The sequence below is a fragment of the Talpa occidentalis genome, unplaced genomic scaffold, assembly GCF_014898055.3.
Source record: "Talpa occidentalis isolate TD23 unplaced genomic scaffold, MPIMG_talOcc4v2.1 talOcc4.17, whole genome shotgun sequence".
Classification (NCBI taxonomy): domain Eukaryota; kingdom Metazoa; phylum Chordata; class Mammalia; order Eulipotyphla; family Talpidae; genus Talpa; species Talpa occidentalis.
This window is the reverse complement of record NW_023601754.1, coordinates 54,918,851-54,928,079: the sequence shown is the minus strand read 5'-3', so window position 1 is coordinate 54,928,079 and position 9,229 is coordinate 54,918,851. Positions and strand designations below refer to the sequence as shown.

Sequence of the window (9,229 nt, the reverse complement as noted above, 5' to 3'; positions counted from 1 at the left end):
GCTGTAGATTGCATGCAGCAGAGACCTTCCCAAAATGGTTGGGGGGAAGGGCTGGGAAGAAGGGCAGGTGCTGAGGGGAGGGGACTATGACAGAGATGGTGCGAGGGTCCAGCAAGTGACACCGGTGGGGACAACAGAAGGTGCATCGAGGCTGGGGCTGTGTGCAAATCCACCTGGGCAGCAGCTGGAGAGAAAGGCACAGGGAAGACCCAGATATGGACACAAGTACCTCTAGTAACAGAGAGGCACCCAGAAACCTGCACAGGTAAATTCCTACAGACATAAGCATAGAACGACACGCAGCACAGATGTCAGACTTGTTTGTTGTTTGTTTTTTGTTCTTTACCAAGATAGGCATAGGCAAATGCACGGACACATTGCACAGGTACAGATGCAAAGATATATTCAGGGACAAGACACAGCTACAAAGACACACAGACAGACGGACAGACATGCATAGTCTCACGGTCTGGCTCCCTCCCTCCAGTTGCCCCAGCCTCCCCAGCACTAGTGCACGGCTGCAAATGCTGCAGGCTCCCCCAGAGTGCTCCACTGAGTGCCTCCTGCTCCTCCCACTCCTTCCACGCACTCACCCCAAAGCCCCTCTCCCAATTCATTCCCTTGCCCCACTTTCCCATAGCCGGTGGACTCTGATACCTCCCCCATCTCAGCTTCCCATTCTTAGTTTGTTCCGCTGCTGCTGCTGCTGCCACTTGGGGGGGAGAGTGAGGTGACTCAGCCAGGCCGGGATGACTCACTCTGCCAGTATTTTTAGCAGCGGCCAGGAGCTCTTTAGCGTGCCAGCCGCCCCCCTCCTCCTGCTTGCTATTTTGGAACCGTCACTGGTGATATAAATAGCTCCTCTCCCACGGCCTGAAGCTGCTGCCAACCTATTTTTGGTTCTGCACAGTTAAAAATAGCTTCATGGATGTGGGAGGCAAGGGGAGTGGGAGCTCGCCTGGGGAGAGGAGACACTGGGGCATACAGAGCTTCTCAACTTGAATGAGAGTGGGCGAGCTAGGATGAGCCCTTCTCTACCCCCTTCCTTGTCCCCTTCTAGACCCTTCTTCCCTTCCAGAGGGCCTCACCCCACCCCCATCCCAGTCCATTCTCCTTGGAAAAATCCAAGCGCTCAACCCTTGAGCCCAGTTCCCCCCCCCATACTTACTTCACTTCTAGAGCCCAGAAATCTCAGACCCCTGAATCCCCACCCCACATCCTCAGAGAAGGAATAGCCAGGCGGGGTCTGACTCTGAGACCTGAGTGGCCTCCAGCTCTGCTTTGCTGTTCCAGGACTTCCGCAGTTGGCTTCCCCGGTGGCTGCTTCAGGACCACGGACAGCGGTCAGCTCCCTAGTTGTCACTGTTCAGAGCAGCAGGGCCCCGAAAGACAGACACCTCTTACCATGGGGAGGGGCTCCAAGAACGCCTCCCAGGCAGAGCTAAAACATGCATGTTCATGCAGGAGGGGGCTCCAGCCATCACGGGTTTCTCCAAACAGAAGTTTGAGGGAAGGGTAGGCAGGTGCCCCAGGGATCACTAGCGGAGATCTAATTCCTGAAGGATCCATTTCCCTGTCACCCAGGTCGGTGGGGTTGGAGATAGTGGCAGACGGACAGACAGACGGGCAGACACACCCCTTCCTTCCATCCTGTTGCGCCTCTGAACGCAGAACGGTGCATGTGGATGACCCCGGCCCCTGCCAAAATGGCACGAAAGGTCAGGGTTGTGCCCCCACACCTCTTCTCAAACACCCTTCTGCTCAGTTGCCTCTTTTCTCCCCACTTGGCTCTTCCCAGCACCCCTGTCCTTGAGGAGTAAAGAATTCCTTGATCCCAAAGTTTGTGTCTTGGTGTCAGAGTTTATGTCCTTTCCCTTGTGACTTTCCACAATCTGGTCACTCCTGCCCCCAGGTTTCATGCCCCCCCCGCGTGTTCTCATTTTTAGTCCCTCACTAGATGCGATTGCAAATAAAATGTCCCCTAGCTCACTTCTTCTCCTTTTAGGGAATCCTGGGGGAAGGAGAGGCACCCATCAGCCCCCGTAGAGAGCGATCATCTATGGTGAGAGAGAAAGAAAAAATAAACCAGGAAGAGAGGGCACGGACCACCGGAGGTGGCAACACTGGCAGGGAGGGGAGGGGAGCGGAAGATGCCCTTGGGGTGGGGTGCAGAGGTGCTCCAGGCTGAGAGGACCCCCGAGCAGGCAATTAGACAAAGAAACAGTTGAGGGGAAGGGAGAAAGGACGTGGAGAGCTGAAGGTGGAGAGACAGGGTGGAGCCCCGGTGCGGAAGGCGGGCAGGGGGTGTGCAGGCCTGCCTGGGTTAGTTAAGGGGTCCTGGCAGGTGCAGGGGTCGCGCGGGGTCCAGCACGCCCCCCTCGCTTTCCTCCTGCTTCCCCGTCTTCCCAGCTGGAGGCGGGGGGGAGCCCTCCGGAGCGGTGCGGAGGCAGCCTGGCCCCGCCCGCCGCGGCGGCAGCCGCCGAGGATTCCTGTCCTAATATGGAGCTGGGGTTCCCCCGGCCCCGCCCCCGCCCCCGGCCCGCGGGGAGAGGCGGCTGCAAGCGGGCGGGGGGAACTGCGGGCTGGCGGGCGGGCGGGGCTGGGGGGGGTAGGGAGTGGGGCTGTCTAGGTCAGACCGAGGTCTTCATCATGCCCTGGGACCCTGCCTCAGTTTCCCCATCAGGGTCGGGGTTCATTAGCCCACAGGGAAACGAAGACACTGCGGACCACGGCGTCGGTGTCGGCGCTCCTATCCTCGGCTGTGGGGGGACAGGCGAGACCCAATTCCGCCGGCCCGTCTTTCTCAGGACCCCCTTCCCGTCCCTTTCTTGGGACGTGGCCCCCCCGGGACTCCCCCTGCTAAATCACCCAGACCCAGGTTTGCAAAGAGTGGGGGCTGGTCTTTGAAAGTGACTAAGGGAATCCCAGATTGCGTAGTCCCGGGAGAGAAGCCCTAGCCTGACCTCTGCCGCCGCGGCCAGGGGAGGCCTCGGTCCCGCCCCCATGTGCACACGGTCTTCGCAGGGCAAGCGCGGAGGGGGCTGCGCGGTCGACCCTGCGCCTACCCAGCCCCTTATCTCCGGGGAACGTTGGCAGCAGCCCCTTCCTGCCCTCTGAGACTCTCCCGCCGGGGCCTCCGGGCGCCTCAACCTTTGTCCGGCCCCTCCGCGGTGAACACCTCGGACACCTGGGTCCCTGCACCGCCTTCCAGGCCTTCCCGAGGCAGCGCCTGCTCGGCTCAGCCGCCGCCAGCCACGGCCCCCTCCGCAGCCTCCGTTCCCCCCTCCCTGCATCCCCCCTCCCGCTCGCGTTCTACGTCATGAGATGACGTCGGAAGCCTGGGAGGGAGGAGGAGCGCCCCCCCCCCCAGCCAGCAGCTCCCGCTGCAGTTTGCTTAGCCCAGCCTCCCTCTTTCCCGCCCCCCCGTCTCTGAGCGAGCCCCCCACGCCTGCCAGGAGCTATATAAGCCGGAACCAGGCAGCCGAGGGGGGCAGCGCAGCCGAGCGGAGCCCAGGAGAGGAGAGAGAGTGAGCGCCTGAGCGAGAGACGGGAAGCTCGGAAGAGGAAGGCACCGGCGCGTCGGGACAGGGACGCAGGTGTTCGGAGCGCCCGAGCTGGAGCTCCGCAGCCGCCAGACATGTACCGCTCCACCAAGGGTGCCTCCAAGGCACGCCGGGACCAGATCAACGCCGAGATCCGGAACCTCAAGGAGCTGCTGCCTCTGGCCGAAGCGGACAAGGTCCGGCTGTCCTACCTGCACATCATGAGCCTTGCCTGCATCTACACTCGCAAGGGCGTCTTCTTCGCTGGAGGTGAGCAAACTGGGCTTGCCAGAGACCCGAACTGGCAGGCAGCAGGGAGAGCGGAGCGGAGGGAACCCGCCGGGACTGCCGCATGTCTAGGGCAGCATGCTGGCTGGCTGGGGAGAGAAGGGACTTGGAGAACTCGAGACTTGCCACTTTTTCCTCCCGAGCTCTGTCCAGACCTCCCCTTAGTTCTGAGACGAGGGTTAGAGAGGCTGATCCGAGACTTTAGGGAGGCGGAGAACCAGTGCAGAACGGCCCCAGTCCCCACCAGCGCAGAGGCGCTCCCGGAGCTCGGGGAGGGAAGCCCGGGAAGTTGCGGGGCTGCAGCCGCCGGCGCTGGGAAGAGCCGCGGCTGCTCGCCCTGCGGGAAGGACTCGCGAGCCGCCTTTGGGGCGCTGTCCGCGGTGCTGACAGAACCACCGGGGGTGCGCGGGGAACTGTCCGCGGTGCTGAAACGCCGCTTCCTCGGAGCGCTGTCCGTGGTTCTGATACCCAGGGCGGAGGAAGTTGGGGTCCCAATTTAGAAGTCAAAGGGCTTGCTGACTGGGGAGATCCAGCAACAGGTTCCCTGGGAAAGAGCTGTGGGAAGCGGGTCAACAGGTGTGTGCACGTCCGTGGAAATTCCTCTGAATTTTCTGAAACTCAGTCCATGCTTTCTTACTTTGTTTTGCCTCCCAGGCTTCCCTGACTCACCATGTCTTCTCTCCCTGCAGGTACTCCTCTGGCCGGCCCCACCGGACTTCTCTCAGCTCAAGAGCTGGAAGACATCGTGGCAGCACTACCTGGCTTTCTGCTTGTGTTCACAGCTGAAGGGAAGCTGTTATATCTGTCCGAGAGTGTGAGCGAGCATCTGGGCCACTCCATGGTGAGTGCTGAGAGTCCTCTCAACTTGGACTGGGGCACAGATGGCAAACAATGAGATTTACACTTCTGAGAATCTGAGAATTACCGCGGAGAGAGGGGTTATCTCCTGTAAAATTCTTTGTGTCCGGATTGTCTTTGGTTGCCTTCACTCATGGCCATCTATTCTTTTTCTTCCTCAGGTGGACCTGGTTGCCCAGGGTGACAGCATCTACGACATCATTGACCCAGCTGACCACCTGACTGTGCGCCAGCAACTCACCCTACATGCCGCCCTGGACACTGGTAAAAGCTCCCTCCTCACATCCTCATTCCCAACTCCCTCCTGCTGCCCTGCTCTTTAGTCTTCCACCCTCATCACTTTTTCTCTTTACCCTCCTAGATCGCCTCTTCCGCTGTCGCTTCAACACCTCCAAATCTCTGAGGCGCCAGAGTGCAGGCAACAAACTGGTACTTATTCGAGGCCGATTCCACGCTCACCCACCTGGAGCCTACTGGGCAGGAAACCCTGTGTTCACAGCCTTCTGTGCCCCACTGGAACCAAGACCCCGCCCTGGCCCTGGCCCCGGCCCTGGCCCTGGCCCTGCCTCGCTCTTCCTGGCCATGTTCCAGAGTCGTCATGCTAAGGACCTGGCCCTACTGGACATCTCTGAGAGGTAAGCCCAGGGCATCCAGACTCCAGGAGGAAAGCAGACTAGAGATGAGGGGACCCTAGATTCTGGAGTCAGGGGCAGAAGGATGGGGTCCAAGGGAGGGAGTGAGATGCCTGGGTGTCAAGCAGGGTAAACAGAAAGCTGACCTCCCCTTTCCACTTTCCCAGTGTCCTAATCTACCTGGGCTATGAGCGCAGTGAACTGCTCTGTAAATCATGGTATGGACTCCTGCACCCCGAGGACCTGGGCCACGCTTCTGCTCAACACTACCGTCTGTGTGAGTGTCCAGAGACTCTGGGGACAAGACAGAGAGCTGGGCAAAGGCATGGGAGACCCAAACAAAACGGGCCAAGACTAGTGTGGAGATCCCAGAGGTCAACAGCTTAGGAGGCTGTAGAGTGAATGTCAGGATGAGAACAGAATCAGAACTGGGGACTCCAAGCGGTGAGGTCGAGGTGGGGACCTGAGTGGTGCAGGTGAGGGAAGTCAGCAAAGAGGATGTCATGGATACCCCAATTCAGTGGAGAGGTCAGCGAGGGGGGAGGTTAGGTGGTGTCGTCTGATGAACATACTAACTCTGCCTCTTTTCCGCCCCCTCCCAGTGGCTGAGAGCGGCGATATTCAGGCAGAGATGGTGGTGCGGCTGCAGGCCAAGCCTGGAGGCTGGGCGTGGATTTATTGCCTTTTATACTCAGAAGGTCCGGAGGGCCCCATTACTGCCAACAACTATCCCATCAGGTGAGCGGCAAGGCAGGGGTCCTGGGGAGCCTCTGAGGTGGGCATGGAGAGACGCCGATCAGGGAACTGCTCTGGAACAGGACACCAAACTCTTACCCCTGTCTCTCCGCCCCAGTGACACGGAAGCCTGGAGCCTCCGCCAGCAGCTGACCTCGGAGAACACCCAGGCCGCTTACATCCTGGGCGCCCCGGCTGCGCTGCCCTCGTTGCCGGAGAATGTCCTCTCCCAGGAGCAGTGCTCGAGCCCTAACCCACTCTTTGCCCCAGCCCTGGGGGCTCCGAGAAGCACCAGTTTCCCCAGCGCTCCGGAACTGGGGGCCGTTTCGGCATCGGAAGAGCTTCCCCGGCCGTCCAAGGAGCTGGGCTTCGGTTACCTGGCGTTCCCGCCTGGCGTCGCGCCGCCGCTTCAAGCAGACCTGAGCAAAGACCTTGTGTGCACGCCACCCTACACGCCACACCAGCTGGGAGGCTGTGCCTTCCTCTTCAGCCTCCACGAGCCCTTCCAGACCCATGTGCCCGCCCCGTCCAGCTCTCTCCAAGAACAGCTGACCCCAAGCACCGCGACCTTCTCTGATCAACTGACACCCAGCAGCGCGACCTTCCCGGACCCGCTGACCAGCCCGCTGCAAGGCCAGCTGACGGAGGCCGCCACCCGGGGCTATGAAGACCCGTTGACTCCCTGCGCCTCAACCTTCCCAGAGCAGCTGCTTCCCAGCACCGCCGCCTTCCCGGAGCCGCTGGGCAGCCCCGCCCACGAGCAGCTGACCCCGCCCAGCACGGCGCTGCAGGCCCACCTGGGCAGCCCCGGCCAAGCCTTCCCGGAGCAGCTGAGCCCCGGCCCCACCAAGACCTACTTCGCCCAGGAGGGATGCAGTTTTCTCTATGAGAAGTTGCCCCCAAGTCCTAGCAGCCCTGGTAATGGGGACTGCACACTCCTGGCCCTTGCCCAGCTCCGGGGCCCCCTCTCTGTGGACGTCCCCCTGGTGCCCGAAGGCCTGCTCACACCCGAGGCCTCTCCAGTCAAGCAGAGCTTCTTCCACTACTCTGAGAAGGAGCAGAACGAGATAGACCGTCTCATCCAGCAGATCAGTCAGCTGGCGCAGGGCATGGACAGGCCCTTCTCGGCTGAGGCTGGCACGGGCGGGCTGGAGCCTCTTGGAGGCCTGGAGCCCCTGGACCCCAACCTGTCCCTGTCGGGGGCTGGCCCCCCGGTGCTCAGCCTGGACCTAAAACCCTGGAAATGCCAGGAGCTGGATTTTCTGGCTGACCCTGGCAGCACCTTCCTGGAAGAGGCGCCCGTGGAAGACATCTTCATGGATCTCTCAGCCCCAGACCCCAGCGGGGAGTGGGGATCGGGGGATCCTGAGGTGGTCCCAGGAGGGACCCCATCGCCTTGCAGCAACCTGTCCCCAGAAGACCACAGCTTCCTGGAGGACCTGGCTACATATGAAACCGCCTTTGAGACAGGTGTCTCAGCGTTCCCCTGCGATGGGTTTACTGATGAGTTGCATCAACTCCAGAGCCAAGTTCAAGACAGCTTCCATGAAGGTGGGTGCAGCCGAGACCCCCGAGAACTCAGTCCCCCGCCATGCTGGGTGGAGCTAGATGCGGAAACTCCCCTTTACCCCTCAAGTTTCCCACCGCCACCTCCGCGTGGTGGTCGTGAGGGTCCGCACGCGTGTAAATGTGGTTCTGGCCAAGTAGGCCTGGAGGGCGGCCGGGGGAGGGGGGGGTCACTGGGACAAAGTGCTAGAGAATCCTTGGGCGAAGTTTTGTTATCAACTCTGGGAGGCACCTAGACCAGCTATCAACCCCCACCACCCCCTACCCCACCCCCCATTTTACAAGTGAAGACAACCCGCTTCCTAGAACTTAAGAACCTGCCTCAGGTCACACGATGCCTGATGAAAGAGGACTTGGGCCTCTGGCTGGTATTCGTGCCCCCGCAGGGAACACAGGGCAGGAGTTTCTAGGAGTCTGGGGAGAGAGTTCCTGCTCCGGACTCCGCTTTCCAAAATGCAAGCCATAGCCTTTGCCAGCCGCCCACCTCTCCCGCTTCGCTGTGGAGCCCCTGGCCATCTTCCAGCCATTGGGCCGATACTATGGTCCGCACTGGGTGCCAGCAGCTCCCCCCGCCCTCAGCCCGCGCGCCCGCCCGCCCAGGAGACCTCACTGACCCTTCTCTCCCCCCCTCTCTCTGCAGATGGAAGTGGAGGGGAACCAACGTTTTGAATAAGTCTGTGACTTAACGTCGTCAAGTATGGCATATTGTCATCAAGACGTGGAGCCGCTCTCCACCCCCCCGGGATGGTTGGGGGGATTCTGGGGGCCGGAGGGGGATGTATCTGATTCCCTGGGCCCTTTAGGATGGGAGGGGGAGGTGGGAGGGCAAGGGAGGGGAGCTTCTTTTTAAAATTTAGAGACTTCGAGCGATCCCAGTTTCCATTCCAATCTGTATTCACTCGTAGTGAGTTTCCTTGGATGGGATTTCAAGCGGGGAATGGGGGAGTCTCACTCCCCCCCCCGCGCTGCCCCATGGGCCTGGGCCAGTTCTCCACTCCTGGGGGCCAAGCCACCCCTGGGCCTTGGTGGGGGAAAGGCAGCACCCACCGGGCCAGCCTGTGCCCCGAGGGGCTCTTGACACCCACGTAGAATTCTCTACACACCAGTAACGGGATTTCAATTCCGACGGACTCTGCCGCCTGGCGGCCCTTCTTGTGACTCTTGCGCCCCGCGCCTGGGGTGAGGGGCGCGAAGAGAGCTACGTTCCTTTCCGATGGAGGAAGGCAGCCCCGCCGCGTCTGTCACGCGCGCTCGCGAGGCACGGCCCGGGGCGGGTCTCACCCGGCTACCAGATGGCCCGGGCCCGCCTGGGCAGCCACCTTGTGGTGCTGCGGTGACTTTGTAGCCAACTTTATAATAAAGTCCAGTTTGCCTTTTTGGTAGCTCTGGTGTCGTGCCCTGCTGCGGAAGGTGGGGGGGGGGGGCTTGAAAAGCTGGGCCGTCCAGGGGGGCGCCGGGGGCAGGAGGTGAAGCCTGGACCTGCTGCAGCCTGGCACACCCCCTGGTTCCCGCAAACGTTCATCCAGCAAGCGCGTGAGTGGCGTGCGGCTTGCCCTGTGCTCGGAGCTGGAGAATCTGGAGCTGAACAGATGCCACATCTTGCTTTTA

At 61.1% G+C, this 9,229-nt stretch overlaps 1 protein-coding gene across 1 annotated transcript; it reads left to right on the top strand.

The window, feature by feature from the left end:
* The first annotated feature begins 3,457 nt into the window (after positions 1-3,457).
* NPAS4 (neuronal PAS domain protein 4) lies at positions 3,458-9,003 on the top strand. Its single transcript, XM_037517518.1, has 8 exons — positions 3,458-3,812; positions 4,520-4,671; positions 4,850-4,952; positions 5,050-5,323; positions 5,488-5,597; positions 5,923-6,058; positions 6,174-7,606; positions 8,262-9,003. Exons 1-8 carry the CDS (start codon positions 3,638-3,640, stop codon positions 8,288-8,290), a joined length of 2,412 nt encoding a protein of 803 aa, XP_037373415.1. The 5' UTR covers positions 3,458-3,637; the 3' UTR covers positions 8,291-9,003.
* Positions 9,004-9,229: the final 226 nt, after the last annotated feature.